General features: G+C 32.8%; 1 protein-coding gene across 12 annotated transcripts in view; it reads right to left on the bottom strand.

Annotated features, from left to right (window-relative positions):
* Gphn (gephyrin) overlaps positions 1 to 27582 on the bottom strand; it is a 360226-nt gene that overhangs the window by 205272 nt on the left and 127372 nt on the right. For 8 of the 12 annotated variants that reach the window (XM_051196174.1, XM_051196175.1, XM_051196181.1 and 5 more), the window contains exon 4: positions 25597 to 25689. In XM_051196174.1, the coding sequence (XP_051052131.1) occupies positions 25597 to 25689 (93 nt within the window). Of the gene's footprint in view, positions 1 to 10242; positions 10282 to 25596; positions 25690 to 27582 lie in introns of all 12 variants that reach the window. The other 4 variants (XM_051196176.1, XM_051196182.1, XM_051196177.1 and 1 more) reach the window with 1 other exon arrangement.

Below are 27582 nucleotides of genomic sequence, written 5' to 3'. Positions count from 1 at the left end.
TCCAAGCAGTCCTTAAAATCTAATCATCTGTCTCAGCCTTCTAAGTGCTGGGTTGCAGGCATGTGACATCATGTTCACTCTCTAAATATTCTTAACAATGAAATTTTAACTTCCCATGAAAAACTGACCACTTCATTTTCTTTATTCTTTATGTGCTGGTAGCACATTGAAGAGCATAGTTGCATTCCTTTATTCTTTGAGGATAACATTAAAGTAAAAAAGACCTTTTTTAGAGTGCTAGATTTTATAAGCAGAGAAATCGTGACATAAACAATTGAGAATTCTTGATGAAATTTGTGCTAACTTGTTAAACTTCACTGGAAAATTATCTTTAAAAGTTATTGATAAAAAGATATGACTTTTAATACTAGTAGAATAGTACATAATAACTAAATCTAAATATGTGCAAATGTAAAGCGACTCCATGAAAAATCTTCTAGTGTAATGCTTTCAGTACTTTATGTAAACACACTTTTAGTAAGACTGTGAAACAATTTTATTGCTATTCACATGATTTTTACTTGTCTAGGTAGATTTAATACAATTTCCTGCTAACAATTACTATAATGCAATGTGGTGAGTAAATAACTATAAACCATAAAGAACACCAGATAATGGCTGCCAATAACTCTTTTATGTCATCAAGGTGAGTTATGGTTAGGGCATCAGTTCTCAAACTTTAGTGTATATCACATTCTCCTTACAATACTACAGATTTATCAGGCCTCACTCTCATATACTTCAATTTCTCCATATAGAATGGACTCTTTAAGTCAGCTTGTGGAATAGAGTTAGATCTTGAACCTACCGCCAGTGGCCTCATATATTGTTCCAGCTGGACCTTTGTCACTTATGTTCAGGGACCTAGTTCAGTCTCATACAGTTTCCCTAGTTGTCAGACTGGAACCAGTGATCTCTCACTAGCTCAAGCCAGTTGATTCTGTCATGGTCTTGACTCTTTTGTTCATATCATCACTTCTCTCTCACTTCGATTGCACTCCAGGAGCTTGGGCCAATGGTTAGTTGTGGATCCCTGCATCTGCTTCCATCTATTTCTGAAAGAGGGCTCTAGATTCTTTGGGGTTGTGGATTACAGGCTGTGTATCTCTTGCTTTATGTCTGGTAATCACTTATGAGTGAGTACATACAATATTTTTTTTTCCTGGCTAAAAATCAAAAAACACCAAGGACAGTTTATGCTGGAGAGGATGTGGAGAAAGGGCAACATTCTTCCATTGTTGGTGGGAAATCAGTATGGAGGTTTCTCAGAAAAATGGCAATCAGTCTACCTCAAGACCCAGTAATTCCACTCTTAGGCATATACCCAAAGGATGCACATTCATACCACAAGGACATCTGTTCAACTATGTTCATAGCAGCATTATTTGTAATAGCCAGAAACTGGAGGCAACCTAGATGCACCTCAACTGAAGAATGGATAAAGAAAATGTGGTACATTTACACAGTGGAGTACTACTCAGTAGGAAAAATAAACAAACAAAAACCAGTGAAATCTTTAATTCTCAGGCAAATGGATGGAACTAGAAGAAACCATACTGAGTGAGGTAACCCAGACCCAAAAAGAAAAACATGTTATATGCTCACTCATAAGTGGTTATTAGACATAGAGCAAAGGATAACCAGCCTACAATTCACAACCCCAGAGAAGCTAGGAAGCAAGGAGGACCCTATGAGAAATATATGTCGACACCTGGGTAAGGGGAAAGAGACAAGATCTCCTTAGCAAACTGGGAGCATGGGGGAGGGGGGAAGGAGGTAGGAGGAAGGGGAAGGGCAGAGGAAAACATGAGGGATCAGGAAGATAGAGCCTAGGGAAGAATAGAAAAAGAGAGTAAGAAAAGCAATACCTTAATAGAGGGAGCCATTATAGTTTAAAGAAAAATCTGGCACTAGGGAAATGTCCAGGGATCTACAAGGAAGACTCCCAACTAAGAATCAAAGCAATAGTAGAGAGGCTACATTAAATGCCCTTCCTCTAAAATGAAATTGATGAGTACCTTAAATGCTATCCTAGAGCCTCACCCAGTAGCTGATAGAGGCAGAAGCAAAGATCCACAGCTAAACACTGAGCTGAACTCCTGGAATCCAGTTGTAGAGAGGAAGGAGTGAAACATAAAAGGGTTAAAGACCACTTTTGGGAACCCACAGAAACAGCTGACAGGAACAAGTGAGAGCTCATGGACTCCAGCCTGATAGCTGGGGAATCAGCATAGGCTAGAACCAGGACCCTGAACATGGGTGTCAGTTGGGACAATAGGGCAGTGGAACCAGTATTCATCCATAGTGCAAGAACTTTGGAAGCCCATTCCCTATGGAACGATACTCTTTCAGAGTATCGTTGGGAGAGTGTTTAGACCCTGCCCAAAATGATGTGATAGACTTTGATGAACCACCAGGTGAGGCCTCACCCTCTCTGGGGAGTGGGTGGAGCGTGGGGTGTAATGGGGGTATAGTGGGGCACATTGGAGGACTGGAGGGAGAGGGAACTGGGATCAGTATGTAAAATAAGATTGTTAATTTAAACAACAACAACAAACACCCCATGATTTTAATTCATCACTATTTTGGGGGGGTATGGTTGAGGAGGGTATGCTATAACACACACACATGGAGATGAGAGAATACCTTGAGCATCTCTAAATGTTGGAACAATTTACAGTTACATCACATTTAATATCTATTTCACAATACAAGAACTGTGTAATGTGTAAGATGCTGTGCCCCTTGAATGAAAAAAAGAAAAAGAAATAAAAGGACCACATGACTGTTCCTAAGGGTTTGAAGTTTTATCATAGATAGAAGGGAGAATACAGATAGAGACTGACAGAAACAAAGAAATCTGGCAAAGTCCAGAGTGAACATGCCCATCAAACTGAGCCAGGCCATCAGAACAAAAGGACCACATAACCAAAATGAGTGGGTTATATACATATCAGAGAAGCTAGGGGAATGGGAAGTCCCAGCACAGTCCCTGGGATAGAGTTTAGGATAGGCATGAGAGTCAGGAAGACACTGTAATAGGTAGGGATGGAGGATGAGAGGCATGCCAGAGTCTGCTTTGATGTGTTGAGACACCTCACTTTAGCCGTCTCTCCTGGGTTTGAGACCTAACACTGCTAATATTTTGACATTAAAAAAGAAATAAATTTAATAATAGACTTCTCTTTTAACTAACATTTTTGAGAAGCAGGATATCTAAATGACTTGTATCTCTCCCCAGATGTCTTAATTGTGATCAGAAGGCAGTAGAAGAGGGGGAAAAAGGAGGGGGGAATCTGTTTTAGTTTCTTAGGATCTTTTAAAGAAGACTGCTACTTCTGATGTGTTAAGTATTTATGCATGCAATACTGCATTATGGCTATTAACCAACCAGAGAAAATTTGATTCCTGAATCAGGTATCAGGAGTGTTGGTTTTAGCTGACATGAATAGAAAATAATCATAATTTCTTTATAAGTATCCAATATTACATTATATCAAAAAGCATTCTAGAGAGGGGTGGGGGAGTCATTGTCATCTTATACCCACTGGCAAGCTAACCAATCACCAATGGAGAGTTCTAAATCCATGGTCACACAAATGGCATTAGTTAAATGTAGTGAATCACACAGCAAAACAAAACAAAAATGTGAGACAGGGGTTGATAGGGGAGGGAGGGATATAAGGAGGGTAGTAAGAATATTAGAAGCCATTATATACTCTGTAAAATTGTATGTACAGACTTAATTACTAAAACAGCCTTCTAAAACAAAGTAAAATTTGGTGTTACCTTGAATTTATAAATACCTAGAAACCTAAAGTTAGCAAACTTACATTAATTTAAAACTTGTTAATATAAATACAGTAATTTTGTATTAATTATTCAATTTGAGGAAATTTACTATCTTTTAAAAATATTATTCCATTTATTTCTCTATGACTGCATGTGTGGGGCACACATTTCATGACATCCATGCACAATTTTTAGGAGTTGATTCTCTCCTTCCATTATGTCATTCCACAGAACCCTGAGATCTCAGGCTTGGTGGCAAGTGTCTTTATGTGCTGAAGCGTTTTGCTATCCTGATTTTTTTTTTTTTTGCCACAGTTTTTATTTTAATAGCACTACAAAAATATACAATAGGAAGAAAAGGGACTAAGATATCAGAATATGTATGAATTGTTTACTAGTGCCTATTACTGTTAATTGCTACATACCAAAAAAGAACAGTCAAATTTGTATTATAAATGTTCCTGGAAAGAAGACTACATTGTAATCACATTGTTTGCAAAATCCTGAATATCTTGAAATACACTAGGTCGAGAAATGGGAAGGGTGAAAAATTAGATAACTAGTTTGTCTGAGAGTAGTTATTTACAAAGAATATTCCAATTTTAAAGAAATTTAGACGGTTATTTTAAAGTGAAATATAAAAGGATTTGATACTTTATAAAGATGAGATATTAGCATAGACTGACTAATACAGAAAGGAAACATACAACTGTGTTTTCAGTTTCTTTGAAACTAAAATAGGTGTTAAAAGATGACAAATAAACAGGATATTCATTACAAATAAAAATTGTTAGTCTTTTATCTTAGATTTCTATATTATCTATATAATCTTTGTCTTTGTTGTAAAGTGATTTTCAGAGTGAATACAACAATAATCTTTTAAATAATTTATTAATGCTAAAAATATGCTAAATATGGATGTAAGTCTATTTTAGTGTTTTTCTCTTGACAAGAAAACTCTGACCTCTCCATACCTATATTACTACAATAAAAACATTAGTAGAACAATCAGGAAGATGAAAAAAACAAGTGATTAAAATTACCCTATTAGAGTCTTAAAAGAATCAGGACTCAAGTTTGATTACAATTTAATACAAAGAGGAGAAATAGATTTTAAGTTCAGATGACTAGTTTATTATATATAATAAAAGCTAATGAATATGTTTGAACTTTTTTCGCATTGTCAATTCAAATAAGTTTTAAATGATAAGAGAAACTCTTGAAAAGTATCACCACCTAACACTAGAGTAAAAAGTTTCTTACTGCGTTTTCTATTATATTAAAGAACAATTTCCTGAACACTTGTTACCCTTTTATCTACCAATTATTCTTCCACTATCCAGCTAATGTCTCACTTCAAATTATGTTACTTACTTACAGTCACCAATTGAATATTCAATATGTCATTGAATTTAGTAGGTTTTAAAATGTAAGAAACTTGCTACAGGCTGTGGGGGTACACGTCTTTAATCTGAGCACTCTGGAAACAAAGGCAGGTAAGTGGATCTCTATGAGTTCAAGGCCAGTTTGGTCTACAAAACCAGTTAGTTCCAGGACACCCACAGCTGTTACTCAGACAAACTCTGAATCTATAAATCAAAGCTAGAGAGAGGGAGAGAGAGAGATAAAAGACATTAAAGAGACTTCAACCTTTCTTTGCAGATGATATGTAATATATCTAAGTGACCCTAACAATTCTATCTTGGAACTTCTACAGCTGATAAACACTTTAAGCAAAGTGTGAGGTTATACATAATTAATAATCAGGGCATATTTTTATTCTTTTAATCTTTCAAATCTATGGGTTCTTGTTTTGTGATTTTATGGGATTCTTGTATATATTTACCTCTGTGTTCATATGTATTTCTCCTGCTTCTTCTTTGGCTCTTGTTCATCTGTTTTCTTTTTTGTCCTATTCTGAGTCTTGTTTTTGTTTTATAAAGTCTAATTTTATTTTATTCCTCAGGTACATGTTTGTTTTCTAAGGAGAGACAGAAAGGGTATGGATCCATACAGAGGGGAGGTGGGCAGGAACTAGGAAGAATTGGAGGATGGAAAACTGTAATCAGCATAAAGTGTATTTTAAAAAAGTCTATTTCCAATAAAAGAAAAAATAAATAATAGACATAAAATAGAATGCAAATTATTGATAACTTCTGAAGGCTTTATGAGATTTAACTAAAGAGGATATACTTTTGAAATGTATCTTTATATAGTATATGAGCACATATATGTGGGTAGGCTTACAAATATGACCATACATGGAGGCCAGAGGACAACTATGGATATCTTCTATCACTGTTTAATTTTTGAGACAAGGTCTCTTACTGAACCTGGAGCATTCCCTTTAGGATAGGCTGGCTATCCAGAAAACCACAGTAATCAACATGCTCTGGCCACCTTATCACTGAGACAATAGTAGAACAGCATTTATCACATCAAGCTTTTATGTAGGTGATGATGATTGAAATTAATGTCCTTTGCCTATTGAGCCACCCCCTCAACCCAGAAGGCATTCTTCTTTTTTGAGTCAGTAAGGCTGAAAGAAGTGAAATAATTACATGCAAACATTCTAACTGAACATTTCTCTTCAAGAATCAGAAATAAAAGAAAAAATTCAAAATATGGTAGATGATACTAAAAATGAATTTTGTTGGTATTAAATTTTATTCTTCCCCTGGATTCCAATCTGTTTCATGTGTTAGTTTAGTAAGGAGACTCAGTTGATAAAGAGTAAACAAAATTCATCCCAACAAAGGCTGAATATGAGTGAAACACTATTGTGCATTCAATTTTTATCCTTATTTATTGTTATTTTAAATATTTCAGTTTGAAACCTTTGGAAACAAAGACTATCTCTAACATAATTTCTTTAAGGCTTAACAGTGTGGTATGGAATTAGATTTAGCATCAACAGAATTAACATACATAAGAATTCATAGAGACTGAAGCAGTATGTTTAGGGTATACACAGGTCTAATCAGAAGGGGTCCTAGAGCTGAAAGGAGAAGTGGACACATGCCCACATCTGTAACCCAGAATCAATCTCTTATTGATATCCACTTGCAGATGAAAATGTACTCCAAGGGAGTCTCATTGGGGAAATAATGCATACCTAGCTCTTAAGGAAAGGATGCATGCCTAGCATTTGATAGCCAACAGAAAACAAACTCAATGGGATTACAGAAGATTACTTATCTGATAATGTCACATGGGTCTCTGCATCTTATCTGTTACTGATGCTTTTTTTTGGGTTCCTTTCCTTCTGTTTGTTTTGTTCTATCCCAATGTGTTAGTTTTGTTCTACCTTATTTTGTTTTATTATTATCTCTTAGAAACAGGTTTGTTTTCTAGAAACAGACAGAATGGGGGTGGATCCAGACGTTAGAGAAGGTGGGGAGAAACTGATACAAGTAGAGGTTATATTATGTTTTAAAAAATATTTTCAATAAAAGAACAGAAGAATTAATTTGGCTCACATTGTGATATATATACACAAATTGAAGAAATCCGTAGGCCGAGAACCTGTTTTAGGAAAGTCCTTCTAAGGACACTTGGTGTCCAGGATGAAAGACTATTGAATTAAAATGATGGTTCTTCTAAATACATCTGTGTTTCCAACCTTAGTTGCCTTCACTGAAACCTCGCCTTTCAAATACCTCTTCTATTAAATGTCCACTTACATTATTTGATTTGAAATAAACCATTCTCTTGTTTAATTTTTTAATCTCCTTGAGAATTATTTTTGTTGTATATGAAGCATTCAATACCTGTATAATTCCATTCTTTCATTGAGAGAATACAGAATCTTTAAAATCTTAAAACCTGGCCTTTTATAACTTGTCCAAAAGTTTATTATTTTTTAAATACTATAGTATCTTGGACTTATCTACTTTTCATGCTTGTTATGCAGTTTCCCTGAACACTTTCCTATTAATTTCTTCCTACACATACTTCTGTCAGCAGAGCCAAAGGAACTGAGAAAAAATGGTTGTGCACCAATATTCACAGAAGCAATGTTGTTAGTAGTCAGAAGGCAGAAACAACCCAAGTGATACAAACAGCAGAACAGTATACAAAGGGTGGAAAAAAGAAAAGGACTTCTGATACAAGCTACTTCATGGAAACTTAAGAACCTACGGTAAGTGAAACAAGACAGGAAACAAGACAATGTGTGTCTCCATTTAGATGAAGTACCTAGAATAGACAAATTGATAAAATAGAAAATAAAATTTGCTAGGGGCTAGAAATGTAATATTCGGAATTTTTGTTTAATTAATATATATATATACATATATATATATAAATCAAATTTTGTATGACTCAGGAACAGTAGTAATGATTATATAAATGCAAATAAAATTACTAATACAAATGATTTTTATACTTAAATGGTAACTTTCAAGCAATGCATTTCTTCCCCTCCCCCTTTTCTGAGACAGGGTCTCATTGTGTAGCTCTCTCCATCAGTATGTAGGCCAGACTGACCTCAAACACACAGACAATCTGCCTCTGCCTCCCAAAAACTAAGATGAAGGACATGCACCTATTTTGGCATTACTAATATGATCTTTTTCTTCATACTAATTTTCTTTATTAAGACAGAAATCTTAAAAATACCCAGTCAATTCTTTTTTCCCACAGTTTCTAAAGTTACCACTTTCTTTGCAAGTTCTTTGTCCTATCTTATTTGTTTTAATAAAATAAATAAATTTGAATATGGATACTTGTTGTTTTTCACATTTCAAGCATAATGATACTGTAAATATAAAGGACATTTAAAATTTATACATACACATGTGCATGCACTTGTAAACACCCCACTTTACATCTTTTCTTAGACTTGCAAATTCTACAAAATTCTTCTCTGCTTCTCACATTTGGCTTTTCATGTCAATATACGACTACAAACTTTAGGGTTCAAAATATTTATAGATTCCGAGCACTCTGTAAACAACTGAAAATGTAAATTCCAAAACTCTACCCAAACACAAGAAAAGTTATAAAGAGGGAGGGGGAAAGATGGATACATCAAAAGGATCTCAAAATCGCTGTTTACGTAGGTTTTGGGGAGGCTAAGAAATTATATTCTCCAAGGAAAAAGTGGAACAGACCGAAAGCTACTCTAATCTAAACTATAAAGAAACAAAAAATAATGGATTCAATATTTTTAAAGTTTTAAAAAATTCTTCTGTCCTTACTAAAAAGATAAAATTAAACTGTTTTGATGAAATCTTTTAGAAATTAAGTAAAAAAAATTAAGAAATAAATTTAGAGCATGGAAAATTATTGAAGGGTCCCACACACAAGAAAACAATGTGTCTAATATGTGATGTTGAAAGATAACTGAGACAAGGATGATGCATGATTTAAAAAATATTCTTAAAAAAGAGACAAATGATGGTTTGTATTAAAAAGCAAAAATAACAGGTGGTAGTTGAGTTTTGAAACAGTTAAGGAACAAACTGAACTGGGCTGTTAAATAACAAAGCAGTTTCCTATTTTTAAGACATGTTTGGACAATACATAGGCAAATTTTTCCTTGGAAGTAACATCTAATCAGGGTTAGAGATAAAAGGGGAACAATGCCAGTGATTCATTAGATGCAGAGAAACATAAAGGAGATAGTATGAGCAAACCAGCAAGTCACGAATTCACTGGAGATGAAAGCCATGACTCAAAATATTAGTGCAGCCAATGGGAGCAAATAGGAAGATGACGCAATAGTCAGGCAAAGTAGTCAGCAGTCCAATCCAGTGGCACAAGGCAATTGGAGTAGAAGTACTTTAAAAAAAAATCTGTACCTACATAATTATAAGCATACTGAACAGGGTAAAACAGGCAGGCAGATGTAGAACGTAGTAGGCCACAGTATAGGGGAATGGCAGAGAGGCAAATAGACAATGCTGGGCATCTAAAATGCTAAAATAGCAGATGGATATACCAGGCCATTTGCTGATGAGTAAAGCACCGATGAATGAAGAACACAAACTGTTCAGCAGATGTAATTAGGCAAAAAGTAGAGAAAATCCAAAGGCAATCAAGCAGAAAGACAGGACAGTAGAGAAGCAATGGCAGATCATCAAAAGCAGTAGAGTAAGGTGATGACAAGCTGTCAGCAGGGGAACAAAACACCATTCAGGAAAAGATGCGACCTAGGAGTGAAAACAGTCCCTGAATTGGGTGTCTTCCATCTAGGAAATAATTCATAAACTGCATATGAGAATCCACAAGAGAATAGCACACAAATGGAAACAGCAGATGGATCTGAACTCTACTGCCCAGGGATACAGAATGACCCTAGAACATAGATACATAACAATCCACAAGGAAATTAAATAGATGGGAAAAATGGGTCCAAGCATTTTTTTTTTATGATGGTAAAATAAACCAAAACACTAAAAAGTATTAATCTGGAAATGATTGGCTGGGATTGAAGTCTTCGCTTACCCCTTTCTGGAGCCCACAAAATGGGAATGGTGGGAATTTCTGCAGCAGAAAAACAGAAGAGAAAAGGGATTTCTGATTCCCAGTTTGAGGAAAGCAGGTCAAATTTAGGGCTCTATGAACTGGTTCAGGGAAAGAAGAACCAGCCTGAACCTTCTCTTCCTCAGAATCAAACAATTTCTGAGGTCTGAGAAAGGTTTAGGAAGCCCTCACCCCATCATTCCCACAACCTCCCCTTTCACACTTACCTCCAGTGCAAACAGTTTCCAGCAAGGAGGTACTTGGAAAAATTCACATCAAGGCAAAATTTGAGAATGGTGAACTAATAGTATTTTCTGTTCAAGATTCTGATTCAGTGGGATTCCTTTCATTCTTTATGAGTGAGCAGAGGGGAATATTTCTAGAAACTACCTACCTTTTAAAAAGTGGATTAGGAAAAACCATCAGGGGGCAGTAATATCAATATTACACATTAAATCTAGCTAATACTTTAGTTATCTCACCAATTGTGATGGATTTTAATTTATATCAAAGATTCAAAAATTATGTAGACATTTGCTTTGAGCTCTAAGACAGTTCACATTTCTGTGACTAAAGTAATTTCTACAATTTAATTCCCTAGATCTACCTTTCCTTCAATGTTTTTCATTTGAATTTGAAATAAAATGGAATTTCACAATTCATTCCTCAAACCATGAAAGCCAAACCTGCCTATTTTACTTGATTCTCTCACTCTTATTTCATCAGTTGCTTCTGTCAAAGAATATCAACTAGTTCAGCATGGTGGCCAAAGCTTTTAATTCTAGCACTTGAGAAGGAGGCTAAGGCAGGAGAATCATTTATTTATGGACAGCCAGGACTCCACCGTGAAATCTTGTCTCAAAACTAGCTCTCCCTCTCTTGTCCTCTCCTTTCCTCTCCTCTCCTCACCTCTCCTCTCCTCTCTTCTCCTCTCCAACCCTCTGATTTCCTTTCTTCTCCCCCATTCTTATAATCTGTCACCTTCATTTTTTTTTAACCTACAGTATGTTGATTGCCTCCCAACTGGTTTCTTGTTAAAATACAAGGCAGTCAATCTACACCTCTATTTTATTACATTAAAGAAGCATAATAATTTTACATGATTCTTTCCTCTTTGCTTCTTTAGGTCATTGCTTAAACATCATCTTTCTTAATGAATGGTCTATTTGAATTACAATGATTTTTTCCTATCTAGACTATCAATCACATCCTTCCTGGGTTTATTTTGATCTGCAGAACTTATCTTTAATATTATTCTACTTATTTTCTTAGGTTTATGCTTCATCTTTAAGAGTTCCTAAATAAGAACTTTTAATGAATTTACTGTAACTCTTTGTACCTTTATGGTAAATTTCATAGAGAACTTTAACAAACTCTAAAATGTTTATGTTGGATGTGTGTATGGGGGGTAGTGTGTAAATGTGTGCCTTTTCCCTCTGATACACTTAACTGGCCCAAAATAGAGAATGTCTGCTCTGTATCCTCAACATCTTGAACAACACATGAATATACGATGTATATTATACACTCAAATTGAGGAAGCATAAATTTCTTGATGGATTGTTTTTCTTTGGTTTTTTTTTTTTTTTTTTTTTTTTTTTTTTTTTTTTGGAGACAGGGTGTCTCTGTATATCAGCCCTGGCAGGCCATGAACTCACAGTGATCCGCCTACCTCTGCCTCCCCAGTGCTGGGATTAAAGGTGTATGGTACCACTGTCCAGCAGCATTCTTTTTCTTAATCTCAAAGTCTGAGAGTATTCTGAAGCTGACACATATTTAGAGCTTGTAGATTAGCAGATAAGGATACTAGCACAAACTAAGATAGGACAGCTCTAACATAAGCTTAGCAAATTATAGCCCATAATCCAGACTCTGACTATTGTCTACTTTCTCAGATTACTGGTAATCTGAGAATCATCTTTACACTTTGATTCATAAAAACCAATAGAATAGCCTTTCAGATCAAGTAAAATTTAAACATGGAAGTCCAATTTTAGTGTTTACAGTAATTTAAAAAAAAACATAGTCAGCCTCAATCAGTCTCTTGTAAACTTCTTTTAATTAGCTGTTTTCTAATTGTTCATTTATTTCATGGCCCATCTTGGGTATATATAACCTCCTTTTCTGACCCAAGTTTTACTTTTGGTAGTCTCTGTAAAGTTAGGTTAGTGATCACAAATACCTTAAACTGTTTATATCATGTAAAATGTTTCTTTCTCCTTTGCTTATGACTGGTAACCTTTCTTGGTACTGTACTTTGGGCTGGCATCTGTGCTCTTTCAGAATTTGTATACCATCAGTTCTCATAGGTCTGCCTTTATATGTGACTTGAACTTACTCTGCTGCAGCTTCCAAGATCCTTGTTGTTGTGGTTGTTATTGTTCTGTAGATTAAGTATTTTGATTATCATGTGACATGGCATATTCCTTTCTGTTTGATGTTCTGAATACCTCTTGCACCTTGATAAGTATCTCCTTTTTCTTAGATTTGGGGATTTTCAATTATTACTATGGATGTTTTTGTGCTAGAGAGATGTCAGAACTGGGTAGTTATGATGTAAACTATATAGTTTCTGCAAATGATTTCCCATCTGTATCTTAAAAAGTAAGTTTAATATCCAAAGATATTTTATATTTATAAGACAGAAGATAATAACATAATCTGAGTAAAGCTGTAAGAATTTATTAATGCTATCAGTGATGCACATGAGGGAACATGTATTTAGACTAGAATTTGCTTTGAAATATTATATTATATAAAAGCAGCCTCTCATTCTTCTAAATATTGCTTATTTCTGACAGTGATATTAGTCTTCCACAAGGAAGAATATGACCTTAAAGAAGTACAGTATCAGTAAGCTTCAAAGTGGCAGAAAACAAAAATGAAAAGAAGTAAAAAGGACCTATAAAGTTTCACATGTGTTATATAATTATGTAAATTTCTAACTATACTATTTAAGAAAAATGTGTGTGAAGTGAGTCTCTTCTAAATGTCACGAGTGGAGTTATTATTAAATGATCCCATTATAAAAGGGCTACCTATAAAATGGAGTCATGAATAGCAAGTAAAAGACATATTACAGTAAGTGATACATTTTAATAATACTAAAAATTAACAACTGTTTTTGCATAATTTACAACTTTTGGAACCTTTTTCACCTGAGTTCAAATACTTAAACTTCATGCCAAATTATTCTTTTTGTAAAACTCTGTATAGAATCACTTCTTAAAGTGACCTATATTTTTTCTTCATAAAACTCATGCTGGATTATTACATGCAAAAAATATTATATTATCTCATGAAAACTTATGGAAAGAGGTGAAGAATATAAGGGTAGACAAAGAAATTGGGTCAGTGAAATTCATCACTACAATGTCATCATTTGAAGATAATTTATTTTTTTATATAAATTAGACTCCTAGAATCATTAACTGCTTTTTGTGTGTCTTTGTTTTTATATTTGGTTAACCTTTCCCAGTGAAGTTAAACAGATAACAATAAACTTTCATAGTTTATTGCTTTCTTCTAAGCATCCTATGAAGGAATCCATATCCCTTCTGGCAATTCTCAGCCGAGTGACATTAGTAGTATTTGAAATAGAAAATCCAGCATATTTGATAAGTTCATTTTTACAAATATTTATTTTAATTTTAGTTATGTGTATGTATGTGGGTCTGTGGACAAGAGTGCAGGTGCCCACAGAGGCCAGAGGTATTTGATTCTCCTGGAGTTGGAGTCACAGGCAGCTAGCTGTGACTGGCCTAATATGGAAAGAACTAAACATGGGTCCTTTGAAAGACCAGTGCATTATCTTATCCCCTGAGCCATTTCTCTAGTCTCCTCCTTCATATTTAATAGCAGCTAAGGAAATAACACTGACACAATTATTAGAATCATCACATATAATATTGTCTCTGAATCCATTTTATTAAATCCTATCAGGTCTTTAATCATGGAATAACAAAACTCACAAATACACTGTCACTTTAAAAAAGTAATACTATTTGGATTTCATGGTAATATATGTATGTATATATTTGTTGAAACACTAATAAACATGTAAAAATCAATATCTTCTATCTATTTAATATAAAAATTAATTTACATTATTGATTTTAGTTTGTAATGAAGAAATGAATATTCTCAAATCTTCATATGGAGAATGTCTCTAGCTAAAACGGTGTTTAGTGTTAATATCAATAAAAAGTTTATTGCTATTGTGTTTTCAATTATATTAACATGTATCTTGTGATACTATTCAGTTATTATAGCCTGTGTTAATTTATAAAAATACACATGCAAGCATTAGCTGGAAAGTAATTTTATCCACTTGCAGACTCTAATAAATTCAAGATAAAATGAGTATTTAGCACGTTTACTCTGTTGTTTCCTTTGCCTCTTTTACAACTACACTGTTGGGTTTAACATGCTTAGGGTTTTTTTCCCCCCTCCACAGGGAAATCTTTTCAATATTTAACAAACCAATATTCACTTAAGTTTTAAGCTAAAGATGTACTGATAGTGCAGATAATATTAAAAGGAATGTATAGTTGTACATGTTTGCACACTAAGATATTTGGTAGGCTAAAACAGGAGGATTGATTTAGCTCAAGAGTCTTAAGCCAGCATGGATAAACTGTGAGGCTAATACTACTTTGGGAGCTGTTGTTTGGACATGGTTTCTTCTCCCAAAAGTTCATATGTTATAGCAATTGGTAATGCTATGAAACTTCAAAAAAGTGGCACCTAGTGGGTGGTGTACTTAGACTATGGGTGTAGCTGCCATCAGAAGGGATTTTGAAAAGGCCTTGTATGCCTCTTTGAGTTCTCACAAGGTAGTATTGTTCGATAAACCTAAATTGCTTCCTACCTGGTAAAAAGAATTCCCAATTTCATTTACATTCCTGCTATGGTTTTATCCATTATTAGATCCACATTAGAGGACTACCCAAACTTTACTTTCAGTCTTTTACAATGTGAATATTTAAAGGAATTAAATATTAATTTAATAAGTTGCAGACATTCAGGCGTTCTTTTTTATATTAGCAAAGTAATTAGCAAATCATCTTTGAGTTAAAAACTCACTTCATTTTGAACGTAGAAAAACTAAGTACAAAAGTATATTTTGCATGAAATATGTAAAGTCACATACTAGTAAAAACTGGCTCTAACCCAGAAAGTCTGTTTGGTGCACATTTCTTTATAAATAGCTGCATGGGCAACACTACAATTCTAGTAAGAATTGTATTTTGTATGATCTCTCTAACCCTTGAGGGCATTATGAAAGCTTAGAACACATTCTTCCAAAGAAAAGGTATACTATTTAGTCATGTATTTAGGAAAACTGAAGATATTATTTAATTTGTGGATTGTTTAATATATAGGATATCAGAGATCATCTCATTTTCAAAATTCTGATGGAAGAGGCAATGCATATTTTTGTTTTAAATTATATATACTAACCTTAATCCTCCCAGATAAACCCTAACTTCTACCTTCTGTCCCTCCCAACTTTAAATATCTTTATCAAATTCAATAACCTAGCAAATCCAATTTGTGTTGTCTACATACTTATAGGTACTTCCCATTAACTAGAGCATCATGGCAAATTCATCAAGATCCACACTCTTAAAGACAACTAGGTTTCCCTCTCTCAGAAGCCATCAAGTGTCCATATTTCCTTATTAATAAGCTTGATTTTGTAGAGGTCTTGAGAGGTAAACACACACACCTTCTTCATAGGTGCAGTGTTCCTGTCATTTTTCCAAGGTACTGTCTGGAAATAATGTATTTTCCCATCTTTAATGCTGTTAAATAGAATAGAAGCCTTTCATTTTGATGTTTTTAAATGAAAAATCTCCTTTAATTAATTTGTAAGTGATTCTATGCCTTTAAAGATATAGAATTAAGCAAATTCTATGTCTTTAATTTTTACACTGGCCTTATTTTCCAATTGAGATTTTGGTGTATAGGTTGAGGAAAGGGCATCAATTTAGAAAAAGCTTGTGGCTACAAAGAAAGATTAATAAACAGTTATGCACGTATAAAGACTTAAGGGGAGAATATGTAGTATTCCTCAACCTATGCTATTATACAAAATTATTTTTTCTCATACACAGTCAAGAGCAGAAAAAGGACTAGTAGGTATGTCATAATGTGGCAAATTTATCTCAATAATTTTGGGCTTTCAATCAACTAGGATTGTTCCAGCAATGAAAAGTTCAGGAAGGAATACTGATTGAGATGTTATAGTAAAGGTTGGGGGATGACAAAATGAATACACTCAGCCTTTAAACCTGAAGACCCTTTTAGGTTCCTGAAAGTATGATACTGTGACTTCTTCCTAATTACAAATAGCAAATTGATAGAAAATGGTAGACATACAAGTCTGAGAAAATCAGTATTTATTGATTGTGTTGATTCTGAAAAGTACTGGCTGAAGTTCACAATCAACAAAATAGAAATGTACTTCTCGGCAGCTTAAATTTTGTACGCAAATAATGACAAGGACAGTTACTAGGTTGGTGGAATAAATCAGGAGTCTTCTTTCTTCTTTCCTTTCCTCTTTGTCCTTTTGTCCCTCTCAGCTGTGTCAAAACTCATGCCTAGGCCTTCATTCATACTAGGCAAACACTTTACTTCTAAGTTATGATCATACACATGTACCCATTGCCTAAAAAGAGGGTATAAAAATCTGTCTCTAAAATAAACAATCAGACTTGTTGATACATACATGAGATTACACAGGACCACATTGTGTGTACATGTGTTGTATTTGCATGTGCATGAACGCACATGCATTCACATGACCCTAATGCTCTCCACCTTATTTTACAAGACAGCGGCTCTTACTGAATTTTAACCTTTTTGATTTAGGAACACTATTTAGAAGGCCAGGACTCTGGAGAGATCCTGTTTGTGCCTGAACAGATTAGGATTCTAAGTGTGTGCCATTATGGCCAGATCTTTATGGGGTTCTGGATATCTGAATTCAGGCTGTCATGCCTTATGAAGCAAGAACTTAAGGAGCAAAGGCCATCTGTCCATCTCTAAGGAGACGTTTTAAATTTTGATGGCATGATTTAACAACTTATCTGGTGATAGTGCACTTATAAGTTGTTGTTTCTAAGGAATCTTTCAATTATGACCACTGTGCTACTGTAAGCTTTCTAAAACACCTAGTCGAGAATATTTGTCCTTGTACATAATGGTATGTTCTCTAAGAAAGAAGATTAATTTATATTCATAGACAGTCCTAATACATTTAACTTCTTCCTTACTCCTACCTCTCTCTCCGACTTTGAAATCAATTTTCTCTTCTATCATTTTAAATTATAAAATACTCAACTGTTTTGTGAAAAACAAAAACATTTTGGCTTGAACTAGAAGCATATTTCTGGCATTAGATTTATATTATAATGATTTATGTGATCATATACTTTAGCAATACACTTAGTTTACCACTAAGCTCAGCAGTGCTCAGAGTGTTTCATAAATATTTGTTAAATTTTATAAAATCAAATATTAAAGTTGTTATCAGTGTAGAAGCTCAAAAATATTTTTGAGTTCTGAAATAGCTGCTGTTTTTCAAAATTAATTAGAAATTCTACCACTACTGTTTATGCCAATGTAAGATAAGTTATGCATCAAAACATTATATGGTATGTAATACTCATGCATAATTTCATACTTGTTTGTATGTGTACATATATGCATTATCAATGTTCATGTATGGGTGCATTAGCCTATGAATAAACATGTAGAGGTCAAAGGTCAGTGTCAGGTATCTTCTATTGCTGTCTAACTCATTTTTTTGAGACAGGCACTCAGTGAACCTGGAGAGACTCATTTAGGCTAGACTGCCTGGATATTGAGCTACCTAGATCTGCATGTCTACACCACTGCCAACACCAGTGCTGAATTTACAGGAACACGCTGTAGTATCTACCTTTTACACAGATGCTAGAGATCTGAACCAAGGTTCCCATGCTTAGGCAGCAATGTTCATCATTCACTAAGCTTTTTGCCCAGCCCAATGTTTGTGTTTTCATATAACAGTCAATAACATATTTAATTTAGTTGGCAGCTATTGTCAAAAAGCTATTTTTTCACATACATGATCCAATTCAAACCAAGCTCTGGAAAATTAGATTAATAATAGAATTAAAGACCTTAGAAAAAGTAGGTGAAGCTACAATAAAAATAAATAACAGTGTAACATTTGAGGCAGGTTATAAGAATCTAGCTAAACCAGGTACACAAATAACTCTCACATCATGTAGATTAGTTTTGTTTTGCTGTCCCATGCCTTAAAATAATAGTAAAGAAATGTCAACTGACATCCTTATTTTGTAGACACACTTAAAACGTCTATTACTATTTTCTTTATTGTTATAAAGAGCAACTATGAGAGCAAGACATTAGTGAAGTCAATAGGAAGGAAATTTAAGGCTTAAATAGCTTAAATTGTCAAGTTTTATATAAAGAAGGAGAGACAATGCTCAAATCTGAGTATTTCTGAGAATAATATAAAATATTTTATCCACGCTTTATTGTTTTTTTCACACAACTAGTCAAAAATTCAGCATGGGAATATATATTGTAAGTCTAGAGCCACTGCATGAAAAATTATAGGATAGCTCATTAAAATAATCTCAAAAGTAGCTACCAAATCTGAACAGAGATTTTTCAGATCAGTTTAAAATATTTCAAGTATAAAGGTTTTGAGCATTTTGCTTTGTAGGCAATTTCACATTGCCACATGATTCTACTTACAAAGAACAGATTTGAGGTATTCCTTATGGTTGCTTTTAATTTTAGTATGTTGAACAACTATTTCTCTGTTTTTAAAAAACTAAATATAGTCAGTACTATAAAAGAATACTCATATAATGTATATTTTTTATTGTGTGTCTGTGTGTATGTGGGGCAGGATGCATGGGTCATAACATATATAAGAGTTAAATATCCCAAAGTACCAGTACATGATACATGCAATGAAATAATTAAATCTTCAATAGAAAACTGATATATAGCTAAAAGTAAATGAATATTTCAAATAATTTGTATTAGAAATTAAATTTTCTTTGTGAGCCAAATTAATTAAGATGTTAGCTTTGCTATGCTTTTACCATAAAGACAGTGTTTCTTTCTTTAAATGATGAATGTTAACTTTAGAAATAAATTCTTACTTTCAATAGAAAAGATTGAGAATCATTAAAAGGAAATTAGTAAAAGTCAATTTTGTTTTCTTTACAATAACTCACACTGTTTTCTAAGAATTAGGAGAAAGAGTATTAATGATTGGATAAGAAAAAGCTGGTTTATAGTAAACTTGATTAAAATTTGAAAAATATGAACTTCAAGATGTTGAAACAAAACAAATGTTTATATAATAAATAGCACTAACTTTCAATTTACAACCTGGATAGATAGTTCATGGAAAAGAAACCTAACTACCTAGTTGAACTATGTGTAGAGAAGTTTAGATAATAATAATCTTTTCCAAAGAAATGTAAAGTAGGCTGTATATGTTTTCTGAAATTGACATTACTTTTCCCTAAACTTTGAGTTTCTTTTGTAATAGATCTGAATATTCTACCTCATTCAACATTAGCCAACTTGGAAAATGATTCTTCTCTGTCATAATAAACTGTCAGTCAAAAGAACACATTCAATCATAAACAGATATATCATCCATTTGTACCACAAATACTAGGTAAAAAGACGGTTAAATTTAGTCTTAGGTTATAGCTACTCAAAATTATTCTTATAGCTACTCAAAATTATACTGAAAACTAAGCTATTTGCCCTTTCTAATGATTACTTCATAAAGACTAATACACTGTTGTCAAGAGACTTTGCACAAAAGTAGTAGATTAATTTTTGAAAATAAGATATTACATAACGAATAAGAAGTCTATTTCATCAAGTTTAAAATTTAAAATTCTTATTATTTAGAATAAAAGACATGTTTTTCTTTATAGATTTTGTATTGGTACAATAGAATACACACATAACAAAGGGGCAGAAAAAAAGTTGTTACTTTTAAACTGAAAAAATATAGACAGGAAACCTAAAAGATTCAGATTAATACACAGTGTAGGTGAAAGTCATGAAAACTTGAAAGCTGAGTATGATTTATGTCATTTAAAAGGCTAGGGGTTGACAAGTTTGTGTAAGAGATGGGTGGTGGTGGTGTATGCCTTTAATCCCAGAATTTGGGAGGTAGAGGCAAGCAGATCTCATTGAGTTCTAAGCCATCTTGGTCTATAAAGTGAGTTCCAGGATGCCAGGGTTACACAGAGAAACCCTGTCTCAGAAAAAAAAAAAAGAGAGAGAGAGAGAGAGAGACAGAATTTCACTCAGGCTTACAGACATAAATGGCATAAAAATTGCGGTATGTGTTCCAAATATGCAGATAATAAAATTTAAATTCCAAATTACATTCATATGTCAAATAACATCTTTAATTTTCTTCTCATTCATGTAAAGATGTAATTCCCTTTTATACTTAACAGGATACACAAAGGATGCCAGGCAGTACTTGGCCTATGTCAAATTTTGAGTACTGTTACAAATCTTCAACTTTTTGAATAATATAGACAAGTCTTATTAATTTTTAAAATTGAGAAAACAGCGTGCCATTGGGTACATAAAGAATATTAAAAATACAAGCTTGAAAAATATAGATGTACATAAATCATAGGTGTAATATAGTTGAGCATGATCAAAATAATAAATCATCATATAAACTTTAATTCTATTTTAGCCTAGCTTCAAAAAGTTCTGAGATTAATTTTTTTTGTGAATTAAGTAGCTTAATATTTTCTAACTTACTAAAAATATTATCAAATACTTTAATAATTATAAAGATACACTTTATACACTTCTCAATGTTTTAGTCTGGCCTAGAATCAAGCATCTATAATTAAACTATTTATTTCTAAGAATAACATAAGATTCTTTTAGAACACACATGATTACAGCAATAAGTGAACATAAAGAGCTAAGAAATAAAGTGATGCTTTATGTTCATGAAATTTCATGTGCCAATTAATTACCCAACAATGAGAATAAAAATGCAATAAATCTGAAAATATAAAAATTTCATATTAAAATGAGGTTAAAAATGTTAAAGACTGTGATCATGTTAACATATATAAGTAGAAACAAAGCCATAATCTTGAGAAAATTATTGATGATAATAGCATTAAGGCTGTAATTTATGGACTTTTCTATTTACATTCTCCTTTTGAAAGAGAATTAGAAAGAAATCTAAGCTGATTAAAATATATTTCATTTACAATTCATACCAATTGCTTTATTTCCTTTATTGCATTTACCATTTTGACTCTTCATGTGTTTTCAGTTATAGCACTAACATCTGACCAAAAATTGTCCTTTGTGCTTGACAATAATTATAAAATAGTAGTTCCATAAAAAAGGAACTGTGCATTATTTTTTAATTGTAAAATGAATAATTGTATCAGTTAAACTCTAGCACTATATAAAAAAATTGTTAGTTACAGTTGTATATAGATAAATGTGCATAGTAACACCCTCTACTCTGTGGGGTATAAATAGATAGAACAATGAATATATAAACAGTTACATACTTTAAGTCCAAAATTAAATTTAATTTGTATTGAACACATTGCTATATTTTAAATAATATAGGAATTGTACTTACTTAAGGGTATAAAGGAAAAATTGTTTCATAGGCCTCATTTTTTAAAAAAAGTTCATTTATTAAAGCCTTTAAACAACTTTTGCTATATTCATATCAGATACAACTCTTCTATATGTGAAATATAAAGTGATATAAACAATATGTCAGGTTGTTAATAATCAAAAAAATCATTGTTTTAAAAGAGATACTAGGTAGACACACACACTATATATATAGATTGTAAGGGTAATGCTTTATCTAGGTAATTACTACATGCACAAAAGATTAGAAAAACATCTCTGTGTTTTTCAAGTAATTAAATAATAAAGAATAAAATGCTGTTTGATTTCTGATATATGAAACAAAAAGTCATAGTAAGAGTCTTATCAATAAATAGTATCAAAATGAGCAAAAAAACATAAAAATATTAGAATAGCATAAATTTCAGAAGTAAAAGATGAGAAAGGATCAGATATGATGCTTAATTAAAAATCAACAAATATTTCAAGATTTTGAAGATTTCATGGTAGACTCTGATTAGTTATTAAGACTATATTGTTTGTGTGATAGTTACATAAAAAAAAAACCCCTCCTCAACAACTAGGTAATTGCATAACAAATAAAGGAAAATTTTGAAGCACTTTAAGCAAACTCACACGAAATGTTAAGAGTGGTTTTTAATACATATAATTATATGAAAGTGCGTATGAATATAGTTCATCAAAACAGAATAGCAAACGGGGGAGGGTAAGATTCAAAGGAAAAGGGATAAATAGGATAGCAGAAAATAACAGTGCATGTGACATGAACTGCAAAGGGAACCACTTGAGGCAAAGGGTTGGGGGCAGCCAAGAGATGGGAGAGCAAAAAATAGGTGATAAACAAAAACAAAGTATTATGAAAATACCATAATAAAACCTGTCACCTTTTATGTGAATTCTTAAAAAGTTAAATGAAAGCTAGGAATTAGAGAGATGACTTAATAGTTGGTTCCAACACCCATATCACATATCTCACAACCACCTATAGCTCCAGATCCAGGAGATCTAACCCTCTTCTGAATTCTGTGAGCAACTGCACTAATATCTGTGCATATGTGTGTGTAGATACATTTATATACACATATGTGCATATATGCATATAAGTATATATACATATACAAATGGGATATAATACATATACTTCCATAAGTATACATGCATGTAATAGATGTATACTTATGGAAATATAGGTATATATACTGATATACATGTATATATGCACATATATATATACTTTTATAACTATGTGTATCATACCCCTACATATCTATACACATAAATAATAAAAACAAATCTTTAAAAATGAATGTTCACAGACCACAGGGACATGTATAATTCCATTTATCTTATTTGAAGGAGACTAAACAAGAGAATGATTAAATGACTAATCCCTGCTTCTATACCCAGAAACCCCAAATTCCAAAAATAACCTTAATAATAGGAGTGAGTACCTTTTTGGTATCCATTACAAGTCTCTTGACTTGCAAAGAGGATAGATCCCCATAGCCTCTGAAGAAGCACTGAGTAATAATGTTGAAACTTTCAGTCTCACTCACAGATGGGGTGGAGTTTGAATGCTAAAAAGCCATTAAGCATTAAAATACCCATTGCCCAAAAATTGCTGAATGCATTTGGGTGTTGTAACTGTATTGCATCTGAACAAAGCATAGAATTTCTGTTATCAGTCCCTCCTATGTATTGAATTATGACTCCCTTCAAAAGAGCTGCTTATGAGTTGTCTATCTATAAATAAGCTTTGTGTGACATTCCAGCAAATAATCTTTTGGCAGGGAAGATGTGTGTGAATCCAAAGACTTAAGAAAAACAAGATAAAGAATACATAATCTGAGGAACTAAAGATTTATTGATGACATCAGATATGAAGACAGCCTTGTGGTACTGAGCTTTATATTTAGACAGTCTGAACAATTTTAAGCAAAAAACTGAATTTAATTGAGATGAAAGGCAACTGGTGTATAAAGAATTGAAGAACTAAACAGTGTGAGAAAAACTTCCACAAATGTATCATTAATGTAAATGAGTGCAGCCTTCTTATGGTTACCTTGTTGGTTAGTGGAAGAGATAGAATTAATGAACAACAAATTACAGTAAACAAAATACTTAGTGATGTAAACCATTTCCTTATAATTAAATTAACACCATATTTGATTGTAAATGAATTTTATGGTAATTTTTCTGACGTAAAAATGAACAGGAAAGTGAACATAACAAACCATCATATAAAAACTGTGCACTCATTATACAACCTTAATATGATTTAAATAATATCAAAATTCTAAAAATCAAAAATTTCATATGGGTAGTTTCCTTGTAACAAAAGTACATTAAATGTAAACACACAAGACAGTTTCTATGCCAACTGCATTCTTTTTAGTTAGTCTCATATTATAAATTGGTCAAAAAACCACTTTATGTTAGGCGTCAAGTTAAGACACAGAAACTAAATAGATTCATAAGAATGATCTTTTGATTTATACAGTTAAAGTTAACACTATAACAAAACAACTCTTCAAATGCTTTAAAAAATGTATTCTACTTATAATTCCCATTGTAGTACCGACATAAAAAAGGTATTAAAACAAGAAAGCAGTCAATAAAAGTATTTCAGAACTTCTTTTAGAAAATTATATTTTCAAAAAGTATACAATACTTTTCAGAATTTGGAAGTATAATCTACGGATTAGAAACATTTTTACCAAATAATGATTTGTTTAAAAAAAATTCTGGGAATCTACTGAAGACAAAGCAGCAATCTATTTTCAACTAGGAACTGTATGGGAGGAGCCCAGCAATCTATATTTGTGCAGGGATTCTTGTGTACTCTAATGGGGACCAAAGTTTAAAAATGTATGGAGACAATAATAAAAGACTAAATGAAAACCCTGTCAATAATAAGGTAACAGATACAATAGTATACTAGTTTGAAAATAGATGTAATTGACATTAAGTTGAAATTGATCCAGAAACATTTATTTGAAGGGCAAAGGAAAGCAAGTTATAATGATAATATAAGTTTTCACTACTTCACAGTGTGTGTGGTTTGTTTTGTTTTTTTAAGAAATTAAAGACCCTTTCCCTGTATTCCTGTTGTATTATTTCCCTATTTTTTTCTTCCTCTGTTAAAGACACCTCTGAGACATAAACTATGGATATTTGTTACATTGTTTAGAGTATTAAATTCAGCATAAAATTTGTTCACATAAAATATTCAAAATATAGTGCCTTTTCATCAATTTAGTGTAAATTTAGTATAAATATATAGTAATTATTTACTGTACTTTGAGACAAATGACAAAGGTACTTCAAGAGGAGGGAAACAAGATTCAATTTGGAATTGCAATGGCAAAAATATGCTATAACCTCCTGAAGTGTAGCTGCCACCAAGCAAATGAAGCAGAAAAAAGTTCCTCATACTAATTTCAAGATTAAATAAAAAGTCAAGAAATTTCAAAAAATTTTTCTACAGCCAAATATTTGTACTGTCATAGCTATGAGTAATAGTTTTGCTTATAAAAGGCAAATAAATAATATGAAAATAGTAAACAGAATAAAAAATAATGTAACTGGCTTATTCTTATATATGAAAAAGGCAATCTATCTCACCTCTGGAGTGACATCTCGTGGAGCAAACCCTGTTCCTCCAGTTGTTAATATCAAATTAAGTTCCTTTTCATCACACCAGTCTATGAGAGTTTCCTAAAAGAAAACAAGCACACAAAAGCACTTACTTATTTGCTCAAGAACATAAGGAAACATTTCATAGCATGGAAACAAAATTCTTTCAATACTGAATAAAGGCTTCTTAAGGACAATTCCTAAAATGTTTCACACTTGATCAAAATCCAATTCAGTTTGGGATATTTATTTTGTCGATTATAGAAAATGACAGAAGCACCAAAACCGATGAAAGTGCCATAAACAAGGAATAGCATAGTTATAATTCCTGTCTGTTATATACTTATATGGCAAAGCTAAAGATTTTTTGACATTATACAATATTTTCAAGTTTAAATAAGTTGAGAACTATACACTAATCACAAAATCTGATTACTTGAAAACAACATGAATCCTGTCATCTAAATATTCATACCTTAATCATAAATTCAAGAAAATTGTTTCATACCTTTTTCTATTATGTATTCAAAGAGATGAAAAATGTTCATAGGTTCATGAACTAGAAGGAAAAGAACTGGAGTTCAAACTACATTTGATAGAATCTCAATTATGTTTATATTTTGCCCATTAATGAATAAATATTTCATGGTTAAGTTGAGGTAAGGAAAGTTCTGCACTTTTCAATATTAATTTTACAAGAATTTCTTATCAGAAAATAGAGATTAAATAATACTTGGGTCCCACTTCTACATTACAGTTTGGGTCAGAATAAACCCAGGACAGGAAAAAACAATGCTGAATAAGAGCACTATAGGATATGTTACCATCCCTGACTTCAAATTGTACTGCAGAGCTATAATAATAAACAGCATGGTATTGATCAAGAGAATTGAGTTGAAGAACTGGACATGAAACCAAAAAAATATGGACAACTTATTTTTTGATTAAAAAAAAAACAAAGCAAGAAATGCACACTGGAAAAAGACAGTATCTTCAGTAAATGATGCTGGTCAAACAGGATGGCTGCTTATAGAAGAATGCAAACTAATTAATATTTACATCCTGCAGAAAATTCAAATTCAAACAGATCAAAGACCTAACATAAAACCAGATACATGAAAGAGAATATGGGAAAAGTATTGAACTCATTTGCACCAAAAAGACTTTCTGACCAGAACACCATTATCACAGGCACTCAGATAAACAATTAATAAATGGGAACTCATGAAACTAAGAAACTTCTACATGGCAAAGGACACCATCATTCAGACAAAGCAGCAGCCTACAGAATGCAAAAAAAAAAAAAAATGTTTACAAACTACACATCTGACAGAGTAAGATCAATAAACTGAATGACAGCTCATGCTGCTAAGAATGTTGAGTAAGGCAAACACGTATCCACTGCTGGTGGAAGTGGAAAGTTGTACAATCATTGTAGAAATCAGTGAGGTGGTTCCTTGGGAAAATCAGAATGGATCTACCTCAAGATGCAGCTATACCTCTCTTAGGCATATATCCAAAGGATGCTTCATGTTACCACGGAAACACTTGGCAAAGCCTGTTCACCACAGCTCTATTCATAATAGCCAGGAATTGGAAACAATCTAGATGTCCCTCAACAGTTGAAAAGATAAAGAATACATGAAACATTTCCAGGTAAATAGATGACACTAGGGGGAAAAATCCCCAAAACATCCCGAGTGAGGTAACTGAAGTCCAGAAAAGCAAATAATACATGTGGATATTAGCTGATAATTCAATGATAACCAAGCTATAATCAGTAGAACCAGAGGTTAGTTTGAAAGTAAAGGACTAGGGGGACAGATACATCTCTGCAGGAAGGGGAAACAGAATAGATAGCTATGGATGGGTAGTCTGTAGTGTGTGTGTGTTGGGGGGTATTGGGAGTTAGGAGAGGATCAAGTTGGGAGGGGAATAAGGGAGGAAATACAGGAAAAGAAAAAAATTGAGGAC

Source organism: Phodopus roborovskii, unplaced genomic scaffold, assembly GCF_943737965.1.
Source record: "Phodopus roborovskii unplaced genomic scaffold, PHOROB, whole genome shotgun sequence".
NCBI classification, from domain to species: domain Eukaryota; kingdom Metazoa; phylum Chordata; class Mammalia; order Rodentia; family Cricetidae; genus Phodopus; species Phodopus roborovskii.
Note: the sequence above shows the minus strand (reverse complement) of the source record. Positions and strands in the feature narration are given on the sequence as shown.